This window comes from Habropoda laboriosa, unplaced genomic scaffold, assembly GCF_001263275.1.
Source record: "Habropoda laboriosa isolate 0110345459 unplaced genomic scaffold, ASM126327v1 scaffold47, whole genome shotgun sequence".
Lineage (NCBI taxonomy): Eukaryota > Metazoa > Arthropoda > Insecta > Hymenoptera > Apidae > Habropoda > Habropoda laboriosa.
This window is the reverse complement of record NW_017100176.1, coordinates 766,000-793,019: the sequence shown is the minus strand read 5'-3', so window position 1 is coordinate 793,019 and position 27,020 is coordinate 766,000. Positions and strand designations below refer to the sequence as shown.

Genomic DNA, 27,020 nt, shown 5'->3' with positions numbered 1-27,020 from the left:
CATTCGCAGACTGTAATAAGTACCTCTAACAGAAACAAACGTCTACCATCCACATATACTTCTATAGAAGAAAAGAAATAAAAGGAGACATTAAACGGCTGGTGTATGTACGTAATTGTGAAGCGTAAAGATAGACAAATAATAGAGGCATTCTTGAGAGAGACCAGTTTCACAAATGTCGATCCGTGTTGTCCCTACTACGATCGAGAAGGGTAGTAGATCGTTCCTGTCGTACAAGAAACGGTCGACATTTATGAAACTGATCAACGAGGAGCCGTTAGTTAGTGGAGATATATAGGGGTCAGAGGGGATTCTTCGTGACACTTCAAGCCGCACTGTTCCATAAAAGTCACTGCGAATAGCTTTATAAAACCAATCTCTTAATAACGTCTCCAAGGATAAGTGCACGGAGAAGATGATGGTCGAATAGCTGCCGGCGTGCATTGGAAGCTACGTTCTACTTTAAAGAGAGCTAAAAAGTGGACCAGGTTGGAAGTAATGGCCGATGACGGGTAGTAGGGTAAATAATGGAAATCCAGGACGAAGGAGAATACGACAACTTCTACACAGTGACATAGCAGGTACTGCACTATCGACAACTCGTCTGGTGGACTGACTGCTGCTGACGCTGCTGAATTCTCTGCTCGATTTCCATTGGGACTACACTCTACCTTCGAGTGTCGGACCAGAAGGTTCCCTGCTATGGCAACGTTATTCTGGCCCTGCATCTCGTAAGTGCGAATGCGTAAAAAGAAGGGACGCGTACCGTCGAAGTGAAACCATCCGAGAGATCTAATTAACACGAATTTCTTGCGTCCCGATTAAACAAGAGATAATAAATGACGTGAAAATGACAAGCTCTGAAAGTGCGTATTTTAAGCTAACATTCATTTTATTCGAACGTATTTCACGTTTGATATTAGGCCACCCTGAGTGTTCATATTGAAACGATGTAACTCCGCTGAAATTAAATATTTTTATCGAAGATAATTTACGTAATGTTCGATACGATTGCGAGAGTATTAATTCCGTGTGTATAAAAATTCGAAGCTCCAAAGGCACAAATGAATCCTCCCGATTCAAACTTAGTTTACGCCCGAAAAATCATGCTCACAGTTTAGCGGTCTATTTCGGAATTAATTCACTGCACTATCACTGCAGAGTCATACAGTAACGAATTGGAGGTCGTCTGACAAAAATTGAAGGTATAGCAACTCAGCCTTGGTCAACAAAAGAGGCCCTATCGTTGGCTAAAAGTGCATAAACTGAATATTGAAATTTTACCTCATCCCCAAATTTCCCAAATTCGGATTTTTCTGCACGCGAAATCAATGCTCTCGTAATACGTTGGCAAAGGTGTATCGAACATTATAGTAATTATTTTGAATAAAAATGTTTCGTTTCAACGGAATTATGTTTCTTCAAGATGAACGGCTTACAGAATTGATAAGATAAATTTATCAGCACTCGCAGCATTCTTCATTTCCAGGCCAGACCAATTTTCATCGTTGGTGAAAAATGTCTCTATTTACAAACAGACGTTCGTAATTTCGTCTACTGTTTTTGCAGTACGCTCCCTCGAGTTGATTTTGTTCAAAGGTTCAAGCTGTACGTACATAATGATAAGACAGTAATATTAACGCGATGAACGGGAAGAACGGGCTAAAGACACATAAAAGTTACCTAATTGGTCCACGCATACTGCAATAACGAGTGTGAGAGTGGCACTTCACAAAGGATTTCGTACATTGGGACAAAGAATTTCCAACAAGTTTACAGCAGGAAAATTGCAACGACAACGTTCAATTGAAAGAAAAAGAAAGAAAATTAAACTTTGAAAAATCAACGAGATAAATAGATAAATGATAATTAACTTAACGATCAAAGATTTGATGCTTTCACGACCCGGTATCGCACAGTCATTACTGTATCGATAGGGATGCAGTACGCTAGCTAAACCCAATCTGAAGCTCTCCCTCCTCCCACTTTTTTAATTGCTCAGCTGACCAATTAAAGTCTTTCTCTGACGGGTGAGCAGTGAACCGGAAGCAATTAAGTAACACGCCTTTGATAACGCACACGCCATTATCAGTGTGTCGTTCGAATCCCGATGAAGTGAGCTGCAATGCTTACGAAACGTCGGAGCATTTCATCCGTAAGGACACTATAATGACTGTGTAATTTAACGATGTTCAAAGTTAACCCTTTCGCTGCGACAGATTTTAACAGGCAACGGCGGCACGGTCGACGTTCAATCGCGGCTGCAAAATCTTTTATTTCGGCGTTTTTAAATTTTCAAAATATTTCAAAATTTATCCTTTTAAAAATCAAGGCGAAAGTACGCGAAGGACAAAAATCAAGGATTATATTCACTCCAGCAGTGTGAGCAAATATTCGAAACGCCTATAGGCGCCATGGTCACCGCGCGAGAAAATATTCGAACCGCCTATATATGCCAAGGTCACCGCGCGAGAAAACATTCAAACAGCCTATAGGCGCCAATGTTACAGCGCGGGCACGTTTTCAAAGCGCCTATAGACGCCGACAGCAGTGAAAGGGTTAAAAGAATAACCGTTTCCTTTTTTAAATAGGATCTTATGTCTCGTTTTACCATAAAATTGCCGTAAACTGTAATAATTGTAATATGGACACTGATCGGTGCAAAGGAAGAACAACACGAGTAATCGTATGTTAGGTACATGTACGTGCGTAAAACGAGAGATCGGAGTCCGTATTAACGGTCGTCGACTATATCTACGACAAACAGAGAGAAGAGAAATCACGTTGGAGGTAACGTGCGACGAATCATGATGTTCCAGCAGTTCGTGCTTTATTATATCTTCGTACAATGCACCCGCCGCAATAATACCGCTGCTAGTTTGTCGCTGCCGTTGATGGGTCTGCATTCGCGTGCAACACTATACGTAACAGAGAAAGATCACTTCCCAGATATAACGTGATGATACAGTTCGTTTCTTATCGTTACATGGGAGGATGTCCACTGGTACACGAGGGGCACCAGTGACACTTACGTTTCGCTATGAGTCAAGGATGTCCACACCGTTGATGTTTGGGTCACTGAGGACTCAAACGGAGAGATTCTCAAGCGTATCTCAAGCGAGTATGCATGGATCGTTAGGATTCGTAGAAATATAGATCGGTAAGTAAGCACGATTGCTTAAAACTGTGGCAAAGTGTGAATAAAGCTGCTACACAAAACAGAAACGATCAAGTTTGACAATGTATGAAGATGTTTGAATGATACTTTTCAACGTCGATTTTCGATTTTAACCGAAGAAAACAAGATTTATGACAAATTGTCGTTCTTTTTTTCAGTGAACGTTTGCCTGTTTTGTGTCCGCTCCGTTTTGATATAGTTGAAAGAGCGTAATAATAGTGAGTCGTGTGAGATTAATCGTACATAATAGAATCCATTACATTAACACATTTACTTACACATCTAGTAATCGATAAATTGTCCAACTTTGTGTAACATTCACGTATGTATACTTTTTCATATATACTTCGATACAATTGAAAACGCTTTACAAAATTTATATATATATCAATCAAGCTGTCTGTACATATGTGAATGACGCGGCCTCACCTCGTTGCGATTGCAATCTCTACGTGTTGCGTGATGAAACAGGACATAGGATCGCTGGATCAAATATAGAAACGACATAGAGCTATACACATGTACAGAATTATGTACAAATCGAGACGTAAAGGTCACGCTTACAATCGTGAAAAAATTAAGATTTACAATTGTACTATTTGACAAGGAAACACCGATAGATAAAAAAGTGTTTGTTCTTGTGTTTTCGTGACCACGCTAGTTCATAACGGATTTCGACAAATATCACGCAATTGTTGTTTCGGAAATATGATAGGAAACGAACAAGCAGAATTATTTAGCTTTAAATTGTGGTAAAATGCTTGGGTAGAAATATTTCGGTAATTTTGCAATATAGTCGCTTCTAGTTGTGGCAAAATATTGCACTGTCTTTACATTTTACAAATGCTTTTGTGTTGAAATATAATGACAAGTAATTCAAAGGTTTGTGATGATATATGTAATCGTTATAAATAATGATAGTTACCATTGCCATAATTATCAGAGTATCTTCTACTCCCTTTAAAATCGAACAATTTCCATACAAATATATTTATATACAAATCGAATGAACAAATTTATTCTCCGTTTCACAGAAAGTGACAAATTTTCACAAAATACTAGCCACGAGTATAGTTACCATTGCCATAATCATCGATCATTTACTTTCCTTAAAATCGAACATTTTCGAGACGAATAAACAAATTTATTCAAATTTCTCAGAACGATCATCTTGTACCTCTTACTCCAGGAAAATGGTTCGAATGAAATGAAAAATTGCCTAACACCCTCGTCGAATACCGTTACGAACCAGTTAAAGCACAAGAAACGTGAAAATTCATAAGTTACCGAAACTCTCTTGTAAGACGATGATCTCACGTTAAATCCATTCCTTGCTCGTGTAAGCTAGAATCAAAAAGGAGTCAGAAAGAAATGCTGATTCGCGTGATGGTTGTGATCAAGAAACTATTGTCAGGATTTTATCGGATATTGCTTGACAATTTTCGATCGTTCTTTTCTTTTTCATTATTTTCTCTTCAGGTACGTGGAACGTGGTCTTTTACAATGTACAATATAATTTCGATACAACAACCAGTTTTTGATCATGGTGTTCGCACGAGAACGACTGAACGAACTCCCTGAGAAAATGCGTTAACACGTAGAAAGTATAGGCATATGAGAAAAACTTAATTGGTATAACTACGAACAGAGAACGTAACATTCATCGTAATTGACTACCCTCAGCTGCATGTTAAGAAATGTTTGCAGATTCAGTTGGCAATTCAGTTGGGCATTAATTTCAAAAGAGGAAATCCAAATTGTGTCAAAGGATGCAGAATGATCTATGTAGATGCGTGTTGCATAATTTCTGGGGGTTCAACAGAAATATTTCTACGATACGTGTGATTGTAATAATCTCGGCAAGAAAAATCAAATTGCACTATCTAACGAAGGCTTACTCGAATCAGCGATTGAACGATTCGATTAACCCTTTCGCTGTTCACGAAAAAATTAAGGAAATACGAAAAATCTTCCGCTTTCTTGTGAACTTAATTTGGTCACATTTGTAAAAAAAAATGAAAGCAAGGAAAAAATAGTAGACAGTAGTACTCCGAAGAATATTCGACACATATTTTTTTATATCGGCAAACAGTGAAGGGGTGAAAATCGCCCTCAAAGTTGCACATTTTTATCACCTCGTAAATATGTTTATTACTTCGATCTCTGATGGCGATTTTTAGCCTTTCAACGTGGACGATTGTATACCAAAGTTTCGTCGATATCAGTGATTATCACTTCGAGACGTTTTCTTGCAATTGTCGCACTTCGTTAAAACTAAACAGCAAAAGGGTTTAAATTGTTTTGCGTTCACTTTTCAAGTATATCCAAGTTTCTGCTGTCTGACTGTCCAAATTTGGCGATTTAATATTTCTAAGCACATGCTGATCAATAAATTCGAATAACTTTCACTCGATTCAGAGTATTAACAATTTTCACTGTTTCAGTCGATACGTTGAATTATAAATTGCAAATAAAAATTGTAAAATAATCCATCTAACCGGATTTCAGTTTATACAGACATCTCAGTGAAAGAAATCAATTTAATCCTTGATTCGAGTCTGCAAAGAGATGATGTATGATTGAAAAAAGTAGAAAATATTCCGCGTGTCCCGATCAATCGTTCGAACGATGAAGATCGAGAGAGAGATCGCACAGTATACACTGAGCCAAAAAACCACGATGCAAGAATAACTATAATAATGTATGTATGTAGGTATATATATATGTATATGTAACCGGTCAGAAAGGAAAGCTTCAACGTTTGCAAAGATATCCTTCATGCAGGTGAGGGTAAATGAGGGGTGTAACAAAAGCTTCTTTACGACAAAAAACAACAAACAACATTCCAACACATGTTGTAACGAAAGGTGCATTCCTTACGCAACTTGTTTCGTAATAGTATTACTTAATATGTGTAACTGTATCAAGTGATCAACCCGATGAAATTAATAGAAAGAAAATAGTGACGGAGAGAGAGATAAAAAGAGGGGAGAGAGACAGATGGATAGACGAAGAAAAGAATTAATAAAAAAAAAAAAATAGAGAGACAAATTGGAAAAGAGAAAGAAAAAAATAATATTCGAAGAAAAAACGAAGAATGAGCGAATTACACGCGGATTGTCCCAATTTTAGCTTGACTCACGGATCTTCGCAAAAGAAAAGAAAACGTCGTGAATATGAAAAGTATTTATCGCGTGAAAGATTTAAGTGTGAAAAATCACACTCATTGGGTGAAAAAATAGTTGGAAGGAGAATTGGAGAAATGTTTGATTGTTCTCATTTCAAGCAATGAATCGCACACCGTTCTCGAAGCGTTGTTCTTTCATCGGTAGCAACTAAGGGGGCATTTAGAATGGTCAAGTGAAATGGGACGCACCGTGTATAGACATGAAGATAGAAACACAGAGATCAAGAGAAATATAGAGAAGGAGAAGAAGAGAGAAACATGCAAACGCGCCGTGGACTCGAAAGCGCCGACCAAAGCGTTTTGTTACACCGCTCGACTATACTGAACTCTGCCTTCTTTTTGTCTGTTTGCATGAGCTTTTCTTGTTTTCTTTTTTCTTTCTTTTGTTTTCTCCCCTTTTCGAATCTCACAGGTACAGGATCTCGCACTTAATTATCATATAGCAAATGGGGAACTCGTCCCGTTTCGTCATATTTCGTTCCGTTGCACGTGAGTATTCACGGTTGTCATGCCACAGGCGCAAACCACGGAATACACCGACTGCGATTCAGAATTCTGCGCCAATTGCAACGTATCGACGTGCTTGTGTCGATTGTTCCGACGTTAATAACGTCTTGCACGAATCAAATTGCAGCCGATTAAAAGACAGCGAGTGAACAAAAAAAAATTACCGGTCTACCTACGTTTGCGTTTCTTTTTTTTTTTTCCGGTTTTGCATAGCTACGCGTTCTATGTGCCATTTGAACAGGGCGAGATGTGTTTCGTAGTGAAAGCAGGATGACTGTTTGCGATAAAGTAAGTCGAACGTGTAGAATAATTCTTTTTCTTTGTCAGAAGTGTCATTTTTCAGATAAGTTTAATTTTGAAAATAACAACTCGTCGATGAATTTTCACACGAACTTTCATTTCACATTCTGCTCGACGTTTCGCTCGAACAAAAATTGATCCCAATTTAACGTCCGTAATGTTTACGCGACGATCGATGGCCAAATTAAAAGTAAACATAATTTCATCGCGAAAGGGTTAATGCGATGTGTTTTTTGTTCGTAAAAGTGGTTTAACACATTTTTCTGCGCTAAGAATAGGCTTGTTTTGTTAAGTAATAAATGTTTATGTGTCAACGACGAGAACATGTCGAATCATTTACCATTTAAATAAGTCCACCATTAGCTTTGAAGAATGTGTTAAAGTTACTCTAAGGCAAACACGATAAAACATGATAATACTTGGTAAAGAGAATGAAATAATTTTAAAATCGTTGTTTCTATTTTTGTAAAATGAAAGCTTCATGCAAAAGAAGTGTATTTTACAAATTCTACTTATTTCTAGGAAGAATCATCTCTGCGTGTTTGTACTACGAACAACATCGCGCCCTGTTTGCACAGCTATTCTACGATAAATCACAGATTAATTGCGGTCATAGCTTTTCTAACGATGTTCAAGATTGCAGCATTTACCGACTGTGTAGTGAAGCTTAATTTGTGAGCAATTTAACAAATATCACGAGAAGATTGTTAGGAACGATGTTAACATTGAGAAATGTTTACAGAAAATATAGTAATTGCTTAAAATTCCAATGTAGAGATTCTGTGACTGCTATTTCCCATTGTTGCACAGCGGAGCATTCTTAACAAAGCATTTGAACGTAACAATATACCGGGTGAGTCACGCAACTGGGACGTGTTATATCTCTTGTTTGCTTAGTGATAGAAAAAAATTGTAGAGGAGAAAGTTGAATGGTACGAAATAGATCTCCCTACGACTTCATTTCCCTCCCTAAATGCAACGATGCATTTAAAAATTTACGGTTGCACGTGGTATTGCAGAAATCTTCGTATGATATCTCAAATTTTCCATACGATTTATGGAGTGCTTACTATGTGATAGTGAAGATCGTATAAAAAATTTGGAAATATCTCACGAAGTATTGATTTTCTTATCATACTCTAATATTTTCACACGTAGAATCAATCTATGTAAAAAACAGGTAGTTTCGTTAAAAGAAAAAAAAAATACTGCATTTGCACTTACAAAAAGAAAATGAAAATGTATGCAGATAAACCTTATATCTTTCAACTTTCTCTTGTACGACTATTTTCTACCTTTAATCAAACAAAAGATATAAACTTTTGCTATTCTTGATTTTGGTTTTATTTCGACCGGTACAATCACCCCTGAACTTTTTTACCAACTGTTGCTAAACACACTGTACAAAGAAAGTCATTTTCTCGATGTTAGAACCTATTTTTTTTTTTTTTTTTTGCAACAATCGACGGAATTTTTGCACAAATTACGTTTTCCATGTGTTCAATAAACATTACAAAATTGAGACAGACCAACGAACTATGAAGCATTTAAACGTGCGATTTAACGTGGAGTAACTCTGTAAAAGTAATGTGCATTATGCGATGCTGGGTATTATATAGATTAAGCGTTTGCTCTATAATATTCTGGGGCAGCATTTTTCATAGGTTCCACTTGTATTGCATTCGCACGTGGCACACAACTGTCGCACTATGTATATATCAAAAAACAACAGAGTTTCACAGGAATCATTTTTCAAACAATTCAAAAGAAACTTTGCACGATATCGAATGCTATATTTGAGAGAAAAAAAACAAACGGAATAATACTAATGTGCAAGAAAAGTTGCATACATAGACAACAAGTTTTTGAGTATTCATAAATGTGTAAATACGATCAAAATAAACAAAGGTTCGATATTTCTTACTGTTTCAATATTTCGTTTAATTTAGTTAAAAATCACTCGTTATTTGTACTATAATATAATGTTTTCCTTTCTTTCTTTTACCCAGAATCGACATTGTATTGTGGTGGAATTTGTTCAGAGAAAAGAAAAGATCATTTTTTTCCCGTACATACTATTTTTCGTAACCGCAAATTTCACTTTTCTCCATACTCGTTTCGAAATGAATACATTAATAAGATATACATATATATACATATATGTATATGAGTATATGTATACTTGAAGCTCAAGAAGGGAGGGGATAAATCGTGTTTGTGTCTATGTGTGTATTCATGTATGTTTAAATTCTTGTACAATGTATAATTACGCCACCGGGTATATATTTCGTAACTTCTAAAATACATAAACCAGGATAAACGTCGTTAAAAACTTACAAGCTGAAAAATCGAATGGCATTTCCATGCGTGAAAATATATATATAGTATGTACACACTCTAATACTGTTCATTTAACAAACAAATTCACGATTTGGCTGTTACATAGCATGTAACATTTGTTCAGATTTTCTCGGATTAATAAGTACGTTGTTATACGACTGAATGTGAAAGTTTTACTTAAAACAGATTATATACCCTTCCGATACAATCGTGATATATGGAACCTCTTATATCGAGGATTCGTTAAATACTGAAACAATATCTAGCTATTATAAGTTAAGCTGAAAAATCAATACTTCGTTTTTATACTTCAATAATAGATGTTACTGTTCTGATACAGAGAAAGAAATTGATATCGAGGAACAATTCTCGGTTGATCATTTTAACAGTTGTAAGGGTGTATATCGAGATTGCTTTGAAACAGAAATTTCTCTCTCCGGTACGGGAAACAGTAAATTAGTTGATAAGCTTTTTGGCATAAAGAATTGGTTAAATGTACGATTTAAATGTTTCTCTTTTTTTTGTCATGTTTCCTTAAATATCATATCTTCTAAATAAAGTATAGGTGTATGTGCATGTGTATATGTATGTATGTGTGTGTGTATACGAGGAAATCAGTGAAAACGTTCGATTTATCGGCTCCGATGAATAAATCATCCGATCTATGATTGTAACGATTATAATAGTGGTGTCATAGTGAATTATAGTGACATTATGTCGCAACGAACGTATGCGTGTACGCCAGAAAATAGAAAAATTTGACTAGACGAAAATCACGCCGTTTCCCAGTGATTGCGATAGGTACTTACTCGATATAGAGAAAGCATTGTACATGTATATACAGGGTGTCATATTTCATTTGGATGAAACTTTGCCAGGGTGTTCTATGGGTATAAGTAAGGAAAAAATGTTATATAAACATAGGTCGTTTGAAGGTTCGTTAAAAAGTTATAACAAAAATTCCCTTCGTGTTTCGCTTTTTCTGTAATAACTTTTTAACGAAGCTTCAGACGACCTATGTTTGTATAACATTTTATTCATACTCATACTCGTAGAACATACTGGCAAAGTTTGATCAGAACAAATTTGGACACCCTGTATATGTTTAAGCGTGTTCCCTGTAGAGCTCGTTAGCAGGTAACTGAAAACGTTGCTCGTAAAGGTGAAAAATGGTTTGATTAAATTCTGGTTGGCTTACTTTCAAAAATCGTTTTTTAATGAATTTATAATACTGTTCTGAAGTTCTGAATTCGTTACCCCTATTGTAGAGTTGTGTCTGATACGTGAGGCGAATTATCGATTTAAAAATGTGATATCTCAACTTGTGAGATTTTTGATTTTATGGATGTGGTTGATATTTGTTATTTCATTCTTAATTTCTAAAGAAGTTTAGTAATAATTCATTTGGTGTACGATGAGTATTAACACTTTCTATGTAAATAGTGTTTTGGTAGATCGATAAAAGTAAATTAGAAGACTCAATCTAGGAAGAAGCGTAAATTCTTACAATCCAAGTGGTTAATAAAAATCAATATTAAATTTTCTGTTGTTCTGACCAAGAAAAATAATTTTACCGTAAAAATCAAGATCACCCTTTTACAATTTTTCAATCGTAAAAGCACGAAAATATTGAGTACCATTTTACGGAAAGTTGAACAATCCAATTGGTGTCTGATTTATAAAAATCTTTAACTTTGAAGACTACAAAATTGCACAGCGATCTTTTGCACAAGTTCTCTACCTTCGACTCAGATTCGATTCTCTTAGAAGTTCAGTTAGCAGCACTTGAAATTCGATGAAATTGTATCGTTTCTTAATAGCTACTGGTTTATGAAATTCACATTTATTCGTTTTACCCTACCGTTTTGCCTACAGTAATGCTAGAAGCAATAAATTTCTAACGTCAACTGAGTATTAGGTAACAATAAGTAATTTCCAATAGACAATACTTTTCCTAATAGTTGTTACATATTGCTCGACTATAATAAAATTCATACGAACAAAATTTCAAAGGAAGAAGAAAAAAGATCTTCTTTCTACGTAATAATAAAAAAACTTCGTACAGTAACAGTAATAAAGTGGAAAAGTTTGACGATCGTTATTTAGAATTCTATACTTCGTATTTTTAGCGCCAAGAAATTTTCGCTTATATTAAATTATTATCAAAATTTTTGGACGGAAGATTATCAATGTGGACTGATTCTCTACATAATCTATTCAAAGCTCTAACAAACATTATAGCTCAGCTATGAAACTTTTATTTTCTTAAGAAAATTGGAAATTACTTGATAGTTAACCTAATATCAATTATACAAAGTCCGATTCCTTATCCACAGTGTAAAAAGCAGCAAGAGTAAAGAACGTTCGCTCCTAAATAGAAAATAAATTTCAGAATATTTCTAACTACAGAATTTGGACGTTCAGGTACAAATATAAAGGAGTTCCTTAAGATGTGGAAAATATTATAACGTTAAAATTCAAAAATATGAAAAGAATAAAGAAACATTGTTCTTTTTATATCTTTACCCATTACGCTTTTTATATTTTTTGGCAAGCATAGACAGTACAATTCAATCCTGGTTTTTAAACACCTCAATCTGACATTCAATTTACGCAGACAACCGTCATTTTATGCAAAAATGGTGAAATAATATCGTAAACGAAATTTCCTCACATATTATACATACATGAGACACTACAGGTTTTAATAAATTTAATAAATATTATATTACGTTTTCATAATTAAAAAATTGCAGATTTTAGTATTTTTGTTCACTTGTATCACGAAAAATAAATTCGTATTAAAATTGACAAGAGAAGAAAATTTGCACATTTTTCTTATTTTTGAATTCTGATTCTGCACTGTAATACTGTCCACACGCTAAGAACCATATTTCAATCTGTTAAATCTAAGAAATTTGATTAACCCACTAGATATCCACATAACTACTTACTATAATTCAGCACAGTCTACTTGTTAATATTTAACATGTATTATACAACACGTGGTGTTCACAAAGTGGCAAGAACCAAAGCAGAATATCGATTTTGGTAATTCTGGTATAATCACATATGCAGGGTGACTCGTTTTAATCTACAAATGTTAATATTTCGGAAACTAGTTTGAACTGAGAAAGCTGCTTTCGCAAGCGTAAGTTCGCTAAGTTAAGGCCATTTCGAGATCAGTTGAATTTTCCTAAAACTCGCAGTGTATTTTTTTCTGACAGTACATCATAATATACTTCGTCTACAAAATCATAAGCAAGTTTTCCAGTTCAACAGTAGTTCCTAAAACACTATCACGAATACATTAAAACGAGTCACCCGGTATGCATTCAAAATTCAAAGCAAATCCATTAAAGTATTCATGAATTTAATGCTCGTGGAAGTTTTGCTTTAAAAACGAAACAAAATTATCAACACGATGTGTACGATTACTTCTACACTACTTGACGTGATATTAACGAAAAATTTCTATCACTCGTTTTTAAATCAACATTTTATACCGGTGAACACAAAATGTTTTTCTCCACTGCAATTATCGTTCTTGTAATTTCTTTTCTACACGAATGTCTCTATCGGCAAAACAGAACTTTATCCGAACAGTCGCTAATTATTTTCACCAAAAATATTTATCTCTGTTAAAATTTCAATTTCATGCTTGAGACAGAAAATTTCAGATAACACCGTGAATTCAGACTGTAATCAAGATTTAGTTTCGAGACGGAAAGTTGCCCCTCGCGAGCTTCACCACTGACAATTCGTAGAAGCTCTCCGATTGTGTAATGACGTAAAATAACACCAGGTATATTCCACGTTGAAGTAACACACGCCGAATGCAGGTAAGTACACAAGGGACACGGTAATCCACTATACAAATTGCTTCTTTCCGCGTTAAATCTTCGCGTGTAATTACGTATGAAGGTAGCGACTATCGTGAATATTTACTCTAGATGGAAGATTAGATGCGGAATATACTAAATTCTCCGAGGATACAGAAATTCGAGGTATTCGATACGAAAGCAAAATTTTGCACGTTTATTTTATCAATAGACAAATGAAAAAAAAAAAAAGAAATTCTAAATAATGTCGGACATATGGACGAGTCTATAACGCGAAAGTTCGAAAATAAAGAAAGTTAGAAATGTAAAATGACTAGAAATAATTTGTACAACGTTCGTATAATTTTAAGAAAAATTTCTTTACAAACACTCTCGAATAATCGAGCGTTTGTTGAAATTCGCCTGCGTAAAATTTGATCGAAAGTTGTGTAACGACTTCTCGTTTCAATTCACCCGGTATACAGAAATTTCAGTCTATCGAACAACTATGTAACTGAGTATCGGGCAATTAATTGCTGCGATCACAATGACACGAGACGAGATAGGTATTTTAACGTAATTTACAAGCACAAAAGCGTGTCTATGTAAACTAGTAGTTTCCTTACGGATCAGTTCAATTATTACGTGGACATCGAACGAAACTAGGCCATTTATAATTTATCAAATCACTGAAAACAGAAAACTTAACGAACATTAGGAAATAATGATTTCGAGAATGGAAACGTGAATCTACACTGGTTAAGTATAATTAGTAAATTATACAGTCATGGTCTGACCTATCTAAATAGCCCAATTGATTAATCACAGCATTCTATGTTACAACTATGCAATGACTAGTATTATTAATATGTTGCACGTTATAACTCTATGTAGTTGTGAAATTATCAATTCGAAATTAAATTTTCTCTTAAAATTCAATTATTCAATGAAAAAGTATTATTGAATAAAAAAATTGCTAATTGAAAAAATTAATCGCATTTAGTATAATGTATAGTATAGCACAGAATATTAGATTGTAAGTAGTACGAGTAGAAAGAAGATTTTTGTTACATCAGTGTAATTTAGAAAATATGCACAAATCAATTTTTTCATTTTGTCAATTGAATAGTGAAAGATACTTCGGAACTTTTTGAACGAGCTTTTATACGTAAATATTAACACTTTATATTTTTATATTTTTAACTTGTAAAATTAACATTTTCTATGTTTTCTATGTTTATGTAAAAAAAATTGCAATAGTAAGAATAACGAAATCAAAAAGCAAGTAAAACAATCGTACAAATTGTTGTTTGTACAGTTTAATAGTTTAATCTTCTATTTTTTAACCGAATAAAACTTTATTTATGTTTCTCACATTCGGTAAAAATAAAAGGACGTTACAAAAGGAAATGTGTATACAAAATCTTCTTTGCACTGTTACCCTACTTATAACGATATACACTGTGCATAAAATACATAAATATTTGAGTATTTTATCAGTAAATTTGGTATACTGCTTATAATATTAAAAAACAATATACTCAGAATAATTTCCAATAAATAAATAAACAAGTAAATAAAAGCGCCGAATTTCTAGCGAAAGTATTAATAAATAAAGCGTTCGTCAATATTCACTTTTTCAATGTTTCATGTTTAACATTATATTTTGCGTATGAAACTATCCGATATTTAAATACGCCTTCATAACACGCACAAGTAATAATAAATTCAATTAGTTTGAAACGTAATCATTCTGAAATGTCACGTTAAAATCAACGGTGTATACATTATTAAACAGCGTAGCTGTTTGTAATTATTTATATTATCAGTATTGCCTCCATGCACCTCGTCGATAAATATTTATCGAGACTGTTTGCTAATGGAAAATCGGCAAGTGATTCACTACTAATGCGCGAAAATAAGGTAAAACTGGCGTTAAAAATCCATATAAAAAGCATCAAAGTGTTACAGGTCACCGTATATTTGATTCGCCGTTTAAACCAACTTCGAAATTGCATGTACGATAAATACCAATCTCACTAACAATATCTATTCGCCTAATCTAACGACTATTGCTAGAAAGTATTAGGTCATCCTGAAAGTCCCTGGAAAAAAAACTCGAAAAAACATAACTCTATTGAAATTGAACATTTTTATTGAAAATAATTTCCATAATGTCCGATACACTTTTGCCAATGTATTACAAGAGCGTTAATTCCATGTACATAAAAATCCGAATCTCTAATAGAAAGAAAGGCACAAATAAATTTCCTCGATCCAAACTTAGTTTACTCCCAAACAATCATGTTCATAGTTTAGTGGTTTATTTCGAAATTAATTCACTGCAGTTTCCTAAGATTAGGTACCAATATCACTGCAGAGTTATATAGTACAGAATTGGAGGTCGTCTACCAAAAATTGAAGGTATAGCAACCTAGCCCTGGTCAACAAAAGAGGCTCTATCATTGCCTAAAAGTGCATCAACTGGGTACTGAAGTTCTACCCAAATACCCCGGATTTATCTCCAACCGATTTTCACTTTTTCCCGCTCACTCGACAATTTCCTTAGGCAAAGACGATTCAGGAAACAGGAGGATACTGAAAATGCCTTTCAGCAGTTTTCTTCTCTCAGAGACTCTAACCTAACCTAACCTTCTCAAAAGTGTATCGAACATTACGGAAATTATCTTCAATAAAACTGTTAAATTTCAATGGAGTTGTGTTGTTTCCGAGATGAACGGGGCTTAAAACCGCGGCAACTTTCAGTGTGAATTAATATTTTGTTAACTATCTAAAGCTAGAAGGATCGATAGGCTTGGGGTTTTGTTCAACGCAATAACTCGAAACTACTACCTGAGCTAACATCAGGAAAAAACTATAAGGATCTATCGAAGACTCTCTCTCCTGTTTAAGATTTCCGTGACCTTAGAGCCGATAAAGGATTAAGGCGTCGTCTAGGTGTACTATCGGTCGAGGAGGAGCCACTTTTGTTTTTCGAAGACTTAGATTTATTCTTCTCCTTACTGCTAGTAGCGGCAGTGGAGGTTGTTTTCACTGATTTCCCGGATTTGTTCGTGGTAGTAGTGGCCGAGCTTGTGCTCGTCGACACTGCTGCGGCCACTGGTTTATTTACTGTATTAGGGTTCTGGGATTGGGTTTGGGTTTTAGGGCTTACTTGTACCTCACAGGGGGGTGGTGCACTCCTGTAAGACGGCACGATTTTGAAGGTCACTGAACCTCGTGCTTCCCGCTGTAACAGAAATTCGAATCGTTGAAGAGATGATGATCAATTGCACGAGATTATTACACGTTGAACAAGCTTTGTCTCGATCAAGCAAGAAGTAGATATTATACAGAGTGAATTACGCAGCTGGAATAAGTATAGTATTTGTATTTATTGAGAAATATAGTGTGGAATGATTTAATTTTTTTTTTTCATGGAATTAATTTTGATAAATCTTACAATTCTACAGTCTAGAGGAAAAGTGTGATTACACCGTTTTTCAGATTAAATAATAATACAGAAGACGAGGAAAAATTTGAAGAACCAAAGGGCAGTTCGAAAGGGGGGAATCGAACCCAGGACCTTCGGATCGACACGCTGGGACTCTATGCCCATAGCCAAGACGCCTTTCTAATTTCACCCCTGTTATTACTCCTTTTATCTATTACACAAAGTAGATTTATAAGAAGGCACATATTTTTACACAATTCAATGATTTTTTAACTTCAACGAAACAGGTTAATAACTGTCTTCCAACTGCGTGACTCATGCTATGTAGGGAGATCTATAGATAAGAATTAAAACTTATCAAATTAGAAGAATTAAGACGCTTAATCAATCCAACTTAAAGAATTAATACTTATTAACCTTTTCGACACATTTGTTCCCACTTGAGTACTCTAACAAAAACTGATCCCAATTCAATATCCATCACAGACGCGATGATTGGTAAATAAATAAAAAATTCGTAAACAAATACTTCGCTCACGAAAGAGTTAAAATATGCAAAACATATGCTAGGGTTAAAATTGCAAGAAAAAAGCAATCTAATGTTCGGATTGTACTCACGAGTATCTTTTGCAAGGCATTGACAGATTGATTGGCCACCGGTATTCCGTTAATTTCTCTAATCTCGTCACCTACGTGAAGGGTCGCCTGTTTATGTATCATACCACCGTGCATAATTCGTGCTACCACACATTTCCCATCCTCGTTCATTTTCAATGTGATTCCCTGCAAGTAAACAAGCAACACTATGTTTTTATCGTGTTCACTTTAGTGTTTGTTTTATTCGTGTAATGTTATTAAGAAAAATTATGTATAGAAATAGAGAAACGTTTTAACAGAAAAACTAATGACATTTTTTCAAGGAACAGATTCAAAGGTAAAACATTAACCCATGCACGTGAAAGTAATTGGAGTGTATACAGGGTGGGCTATGTGAAACAGGCTACCTAATTATCTTCTCTAGCTATGGTGGTAGGAGAACATTTTTATACGTAATTTAAATGGTCTCAAAGAGTGAATAAGATGGAAGAAGAAATTTTTTATAAATGGCATTTCTTTTTTGTTCTTTTTTCAAGGTCACCTGTTTCTTTTTTTACATGAATTTATATATTTCTTTTCTATGCGTTTAAACATGCATAAAGTGACCTTGGACTCTAAAATTTTTAACCAAATATGAGACTTCCTTTCGCTTATCGCCGTTTCTTCCATCTTCCATTCACCCCTTGAAACACCATTTAAATTACGTGTACGAATTTTTTCGTACCAGCATGTAGCTAGAGAAGATAATTAGGTGGCCTGTTTTACGTGGACCACCCTTTATAGGGGGTATGAAATAAATAAAGTACAAATTGAACAAACATAATCATTATAGAAGATAATTGGACGTCGAAATTCTTAATTATTCCTTGCAAATTATTATTACTAATTAATAATATTGTAAATTAATGCTGTATCATATTTATTAAAACAGTTTAATAGATATTTATCTATTGAAGTTTAATTTCTTCTCTGACACAATATATAAATATAAATATGAAAAATATAAATATGTGACACAAATATGCAACACGATTTGACAATTTATTAACCACTGTTCATTTTACTGCTAAGACTTTTGCATAAATTTTATTTGGAAAATAAATTATGTTCATATTATCTCTTAGACAATTAATAAATTTACTTTTGTGAAAGACTTTAAATATAAATCTACTAAGAATTGACGGATATTTAAAATATCTTTCATCGATCTTCCGAATATCAATTCTTCTACGAAAATGTCATTGGCAATTATGCATAATTAACTTTGTAAAGATATTCTTCACTCTAACATTTTTTTCCAGGTTAGTAGAATTTCTTTTCTCGAATCTTTCTTTCTTAAAACCTCGAGTTTCTTTCTACAGTAGTGCACACATAAGCGTCCGCAGTCGGACGCTTAAGTGGGGAGGTGACTTCTGCGAATTTAACTAAACAAAAGAGAGGAGATGTGTCTGAGTGAGATACCGATATATCAAGTGTCAGCTGTTCACATTCAGGAGTCGAACTCCACTCCGAAGTCCCATTTCCAAGAATTGGTGGAGATAGCGACGGACGCTTAAGTGTGCAAAAAAGGGGACGCTTATGCGTGCACTACTGTATCTAACAATCTCCATCCAAAATCTTCTATTTATTAACCGTTTCATTCACTATCTTACCATTGGCTCGTCAGTGTTCTTCTGGAACTGGACCAGTCTGACGCGCGTTACATTTTCTAGATCTAAATCACCGTTCTGACCCTCGAGATCGTCACCACCGTTTAGATAGGGTAGAAGAGGCGGTGGTGTTACTCTGGTTGCTTCTTCACCATAAACTTCGTGTCCCGCTACGTCATGAGCTTGTAATAGCGCCTGGAACAGAAGAGCAAAGCAAGGCGCAAATTAAACATCAATCGAACATCGAAACATTGAAACGGACGAGATAAAACAACGAATCCTCCCATTACTTCGCTATCATGGGTGTAATATCGCGTGTCGTTTGCAAACCGTAAACACACTTTTATTTTTCGTCGACAGAATTTCAGGATATTGCGTGGTCTAGTGTTGTTTCATTTCCCGTATTTCAAGCGGACGAGAGAGAGAGAGAGAAAAAGAACTGTTACATATTGTAAATGGAAGACACCAATTAATCGAAAATTTTGGGAGAAGTTTCAATTTTCAGTATTTGCAAGTTATACACTGTATGTACTTTGTCCAGTTTGGTATTTTGAGGTTTAGGGAAATAAACATTTGTATTTTAGTCATTTCAATACTATAGACTGGATAACAATTCATTTTAAATATACATATTCGAAATTTTCCTTTTATAACAAATGTGAATCATTTATATTATTACTGGTGCTTGCTAGACATTTAATATCAGACTTTAAATATTCTGCTTTCGGTTCTTTTAAATACAATCAAATAATTTCTTCAATTAGCGGTACTTGGATTACTCCGCTTCGAATAAAATATTTCGAAATTATTTTGAAGGTTTAGGGAAATAAACATTTGAATTTTAGTCAGTTCAATACTATAGACTGGATAACAATTCATTTTAAATATACATATTCGAAATTTTCCTTTTATAACAAATGTGAATCATTTATATTATTACTGGTGCTTGCTAGACATTTAATATCAGACTTTAAATATTCTGCTTTCGGTTCTTTTAAATACAATCAAATAATTTCTTCAATTAGCGGTACTTGGATTACTCCGCTTCGAATAAAATATTTCGAAATTATTTTGAGGTTTAGGGAAATAAACATTTGTATTTTAGTCATTTCAATACAATAGACTGAATAACAATTCATTTTAAATATACATATTAGAAATTTTCCTTTTATAACAAATGTGAATCATTTATATTATTACTGGTGCTTGCTAGACATTTAATATCAGACTTTAAATATTCTGCTTTCGGTTCTTTTAAATACATTCAAATAATTTCTTCAATTAGCGGTACTTGGATTACTCCGCTTCGAATAAAATATTTCGAAATTATTTTGAAGGTTTAGGGAAATTAAAATTTGTATTTTAGTCATTTCAATACTATAGACTGGATAACAATTCATTTTAAATATACATATTGGAAATTTTCCTTTTATAACAAACATAAATCATTTTACCAAATACTGGTACTTGCTAGACGTTTAATATAAGACATTGAATATTTTCCTTTGGGTTCTTTTAAATACAATAATATAATTTCTTCAATTAGCGATACTCACTTGGAATACTCCGCTTCGATTAAAATATTTCGAAATTATTTTGAAGGTTTAGGGAAATAAACATTTGAATTTTAGTCATCGTTGTTCTTCAGACTTGTCGAATAGGATTTTGAAATGACTTTGAGAGGTTGCTTTTTCGTTACTTTTCTTCCAGCAATTGAAATTAATTTGAAATTTTTCATATATTTTCTCTGATATTGAATTTTGTTTACTAATAATTTACCATCCAAGGAATTTGCATGAATTGCATGTTAAGTAGTTAGTTGATTTATTATTGTATATTGTGAGCTGATTTGAAAGCTGTAAATTAAAAAAGAGACAACGCATAATTGCGGCGCACAGAGTGCAAAATGAACGCATTTGTCAAACTGTCCTAAAATTAGAAGGAAATTAAAAAGTGACTTGGGTATCATGTTCCGTGTTAACAGTAGGAAGCACGTTGTACGAATAATGGAAACACGGAAACACTTTTGCGGGCGTAACGTTGAAACATTGCGGTTTGTTTCAATAATCGCTTTTACATACTTCGTAAACTTTGCCCTGGAGAGGTGTGCAATTTTTACGACGCGTGGAACCACCGATAAATTTATTATGCGTTACTGCTCGGATCACGTTCATATAGTACACCCGTGGTATAAACGATCGTGAAACAATTTCACCAGCGTTTAATTCATAATACCTTTTTTTATCGCGGAACACGATCAATATTTACGCGAAGTGATTTTCTTCGCAATATTGGTGGAAAATATTGCTATTCGCAAAAGTAATTAGAACAAACGTTTGGAATAATAAAATAAAATATTAGATAAGATTTGACATTTTTTTTTTTTTTTCAAGAATGAATATGATAGTTGCAATTATTTTAGAAATTAATTTATTATAGCAATGATGAAGAATAATTTGAAGAATTAAGATCGCACTCTAGTATCTTATTATTTATACGAAGTTGATATTATTCAAATTTTTAGAGATTCATTTATAACAAAGTATAGATCGTAGTTAAATTAATTTCACATAGTCGCGAATGTTGCTCACGTTTAATGGTATACACCACTCAAAAGTAGGTAAAGTTTGGGAATTTTTTTCGTAGGTAACTACTAAATGAAAAATTTCAATTTTATCAGAGGTTACAAACGTAACTTTCAGATTTTTTCTCCAATTTTTATTGCGTACAAAAATTCACGATCGGATAAGATTTAATGTATGTTACCAACCCACAAATTTCAGCTGTCGAGGAAGCCTAATATATCCACATGTCTGTCTTAAATAAATTTGAAATTCCTGGCTTAAAATTTTAAACGCATAGTCATCTAATAGCTGTACTCGAAAGGTAATTAAATATTGCTTTCGTATGGAAACGAGAATATAAAAATTCACACCTCCCACGGTAGTATGTGGCATTGTATAGTGGATGACATAATTTTGTTAACGCCATGTGATTTGAACGTTAAGTATCTATTTATCTACATTTTACAGTCTCGTTTTATTTGTTTATCTATATTATTATCAGTCAATTTTTCAATAGTAACTGCAATCTACAATTATTACATTTTTCTACATTTATTCTCGCTTCTCCCGTCAAAATGTAAGATTGCAAACATCCGTAATTTTTCTCCTCACGAGCGAAGAGAAATCAGATTACGGAGGATCAAAAGGAGGTATGTTTGTGAATGTATCCTGACATAACTCATCTGACGTAGAGAGAGAGAGAGAAAAAGAAGGAGAGAAATAAAAACGGCACTCTTTGAGGCGTAAAATCATCGACGCGCTATAATAGTTCTCTAAAATACAGTCGAGCATCCAGGAGGAACTCTTGAAACTGGCCAGATAGACGAGAAGGAGAGGAAAGAAGAAGTGTCGGTGACTTTCCCCTGTCATCGATTTCCAGCGCCTCGACACCGACACGTTTAATGGGCCTCTGAGCTCCTTTCAAGCTGCGTAATGAGAGAAGAGTCACGTCGATCGGTTTGAAAAGCGGAAGAAAAAAATGGGGCAAAAGTGCAGACAGCTTGTTCTGTGACATACGATACGGCATGCCACGCGGAGGGAATGCCATGTTCTCAGAGTGTCGGAATGATTCGTTGGAATTGTACCGGTGTCTGAAGAGGTGTATCGTCGATGTTCAAGCGTTCGTATTTGAATTTCTGCGTCTATTGCTATAGGGCTAGGGAAATCTTGCTGAACGTATAAATGTACATCTCGCGTTTACAAGTGGTGCGACTATGCTAGAATCTAGTAAAATCTACTATATTCTATTAATATCTATTGAAATCTTTTGAAACCTTTGGAAATCTACCAAAATTTACTGAAATCTATTGAACTCTGCTAAAATCTATCGAAGTCTACTAAATTTTACTAGAATCTACTAAAATCTACTTATCGAAGTGAAGCTCATTGTCATTACAAGTTTATAATAATTTTTTATCCTAAATATCGCCTAAAACTGACGTCTCCAAACGAGAACACCCCGTTAAGTAACCTTAACACGTTGAATGCCACGTTGGTCACCTGTGACCGGATTGTTTCCTCGATGGGGCCACCGGTGGTCATCACTGACCGGAAGTGCCTCAAATGTTTAGAATAATTGAAATAAAACGAATATCGTCAACTAAAAATTTCGAACATCAAAGCTAATTAGACATTATCTTGAATTAAAAAAAAAAATAATAAAGCATAATACAATATTACGCTTAGAATAATGAAAATTTTCTTTTGGCTCCCTGAGAGCAACGTGTGAGTCTGACATGGCAGTGAACGTGTTGGAAAAATCTACATCGCTTAATTGTACGCAAAGGGGGCGAAACTAGGCAAATGGACAAGGTGAGAACAGAAGGAAATACGAAATACGTTCTGTCTGAAGCCGGTTTGCTTGAAATCGAGCCAAAATCGTCACATGACTCGCATTGATAGCCACGCCACGTTTCTATTTCCCGTGGGCCGTGCACATCCTTCTAATCTATATGTAAATCCCCGCATGCTAGGAAGGATGTACCAAGCGAAACACGCGAAAGTGTGCGGATATCGCAGCGACTTTAACCATAATTTTCGGAAAGCACCGGATTCCCAGATACCGGCTACAGGAAATGGATGAAGGACCGTTCAAATGGAAGTTCCATGCTTATCCAAATATTTCTCGCGAGTGCTGCAATTCGTTGCATATTTATTTTGCAAATAATGCACCGCGTGGTCTATGCAACTTACAATTTCCAATGTTTACGATCATCATTCATAAATTCAGAGAGAAATATTTTGTTATATTCGTTACAGTCGTAGTATTGTATCTTGAACAACTGTGGCTGGTGAGAACTTACCTTTTTTTTTTTGATATAAATGAAATTTTGGTATACGGTAGTATTAAAAAAAATATTTTATTTTATCCAAATGAAAGCAAAAATTGGCACAAAAATGAATCCTTCTCGTACCCTGCATAGCTTCATCTTATCTAGAACATATTTTCTCTATCTCTTACGATACATTTTATCGAACTGTTCTCGTTAGATTGACAAAAAAATTTGTCCACACATCATTTCCACGATCTTTCTTCAGAACGAAATTCACCTTCTTTGGTTAAAAATGTTGCCACTGCGTACACTTCTTTAAATACACACAGTTACAGTGGGAATAGCTATTTCAGCAGAAGTAATGCCAAACATTGAAAATGAATTTCCACCTCTATTCATGAAGCTATTTCCGTGCAGCTCTTCTCCTGTACGCAAACCCCGTCCATGTTGATGTTGTCAGTCCTCGTATCAGAATTGAATTCAACGCTAACGATGAAAAAGAAGGAAATTTTGTTCCGTCGATTTCGATAGCATCCGCAGTGATATTAACGTCGTTAATTGCGCCAGCCCCATCGGGACCGGTTCCGTTAATTAGGAACTGCTCGCCCGTCAAGGGAGAGATGTCTGTTATGCAGGCGTTTTTCTACGTTGAAAAGTGAACGAAAGAGGAGAAACAATGAGCACCGGTCCGATTCGATTACGTTATTTCGGTATTCTTTCTAGAACTTGAAACCCCTCCTCCCATCACGATTATCACGAAAAGTGACGCAAATTGACGTCCTCTTACCGTGAATGTAAATTTCATTTCCTTAACTTTACAGCCGTTCATTCAGACCGTCTTGACGTCCTCTTACCGTGAATGTAAATTTCATTTCCTTAACTTTACAGCCGTTCATTCAGACCGCCAGCATTATTCTCTTACGTATCCTGTTCATATTAGGTTGGCGCAAATGAAACGTCTTTTGTTCGATAATTGAAATTGGCAGATTTATGCCACACGTTAAATTTTGTTCTATCAGAAATTTTTAGGCGCGATAGTTAAGAAGAGGAAATTTGCTGTAGTATTAAATAGTAAACAAAATTTGGACATTATTATCTGTAATGACGAATAATCGGGATATTCGCGTAATTTTTTTACACAAGTTTAAAGTTGGGAAAATTAAGGTAAAAACTGCTGAAAATTAGGACACATCAACGTTACTATGCAAAATTTAAGATTGGCGACTTTTCAGTGGAAAATGCGTCAAAAGGAAGACCAAATAGGGCAGTCGATAGTTTAAAGGAAAAATTATTGAAAACAATCCACGATAAAAAATATGAAATTTTGCCACATTCTCTCTTATTCACTGTACTTTTCCCCAATAAAAAACCATTTTTTGAAACATATGAAGAGTTCTTTTAATAAATAAATTATTCCAAAATGAAGACACAGTAAAAGAATTTTTGAATTCAGAGACTACTTTTATAAATTTGCAATAGCGAAACTAGTTAATCGTTGAGAAATAATTTAGATACAAATACGTTACTTTTTGGAAGAAACACGACGTATGCACCAACCTAATATTAGAACTATCTCGTGTCCAAACTCCTACATTCTCCGCGCTTAAAAATGCCTGAGGCATTCGCTAAATGTTTTACTCTATGGTCTTATTTTTTTTTCCTTTCATTACTACAACTATCTTTACTATTTAATGTTTTCACGCTATTTGTTGAAAATCTCGGGATTAGATTAGGGAAAACAATTTCATCTTTTGCGTGGCTGTTGCCTCTATTATGCATTTTCTCGTCGTTTCTGTGCTATACCGCCTTTTTGTGCGCTAACTTACCCTGTAAAGGCTAACAATATACGTAACATAATACTGAAGAATATTTACTTAAGAAATTCGGTCAAATTTTCATTTTTTAAATTCTCTGCAACAAGTAGTGCAATTCTAGGTGCTAATTACCAAGATTGAAGTTGCTTAGTATAAATTTCAGACACGTTTATATCGTGATTAACACGGAAATTCTTTCGTAAAAAATTAATTTCAAGACATAGCGACACTGCTTGGCCTTCAAGAAGTCTCAACTTTCCTCTACTTCACTGCTGGTCGTGGAACTTCCTTAAAAGTCTAGTTTACGGCGACTGAGCTGTTCCAGTTGAAAATGAAGATTCAAAACACAGTCGGGGCTACTTCTAGAGAAGTGTGTCAACGGGTTTTCCGAAATTTCAAGGCGCGCATCGAAAGCCATTCAAATTGCCCCAAATTTATGTTCAATTTATAAAAACAGATGACTTTGATTGAAACAAGCGAATATACTATAAGACGAGTCCAACGAGGTGCGAGAACAAAGTCATTTCCTTTGATAAAACAGACACACGCGACAGTGAGGAACGAATGGTAGTGCGGCTTCCGGTTTTTCGCAATTTGACGATCTTCCATGAAAGGAAATGACTTTGTTGGCAGCTCGTTGAACTCTTCTTAACATACACTATCATATTATGTATAAAAAAATATAGCATTCCATTTAAAAAATTAAACTGACTTTGAAATCTCCCCCATCATACCCGGTATAAAAAAAAATATTTACACCACATAACGTCCCCCTCCACACCAAATAACTTTTGTTAAAACATTTTCTTCCTAACGTCACTTCCTTAAAAGATATTTCACTGTATCGAGACAAAACAGACACTCTGTACATGTACAGTGTTCCGCGTAGATGGAAATCCGCATAGTACGGAACCATCCCCCAGTTTTACGGAAAACTGAAGTCTGATCATCTACACTGCGTGTCAATTGTCGTATATTGTCGTTAGAATAATAACAAACGAAGTAGGTCGTGTGTAAAGACTTAGTTGTTTACTAAGAGACAGTGTTTTTCCAGAAAAGGATAGAATATGTATATGTCTCGGGGAGACAGCAGTAAAAAAACTAATTTCTTGTTGTTTCATAGCTATAACACATCTTATTACAAGAAAAATAAACTTAGGATACGACAAAACGAAATTGTTGCAGTAATTCATCTAATTAGCTATACGTAGGCTCTCCTCTATTTTCAATTAACTCAATCATTCGATTGCGTACGTATATGTACATATATATTATTCACGCATACACATACTGTGGAACTGTAGCTGTGTAGCTCGCAGAGACACGCTTCTCCTTC

General features: G+C 34.7%; 1 protein-coding gene across 1 annotated transcript in view; it reads right to left on the bottom strand.

Moving 5' to 3' along the window:
• Positions 1-27,020, bottom strand: part of LOC108578789 (peripheral plasma membrane protein CASK) — a 280,873-nt gene that overhangs the window by 18,602 nt on the left and 235,251 nt on the right. Inside the window, exons 11-13 of the mRNA XM_017942185.1 lie at positions 19,037-19,228; positions 17,406-17,570; positions 16,509-16,583 (exon numbers count right to left, since the gene is read on the bottom strand). Of these exons, the coding sequence (XP_017797674.1) occupies positions 16,509-16,583; positions 17,406-17,570; positions 19,037-19,228 (432 nt within the window). The remainder of the gene's footprint in view (positions 1-16,508; positions 16,584-17,405; positions 17,571-19,036; positions 19,229-27,020) is intronic.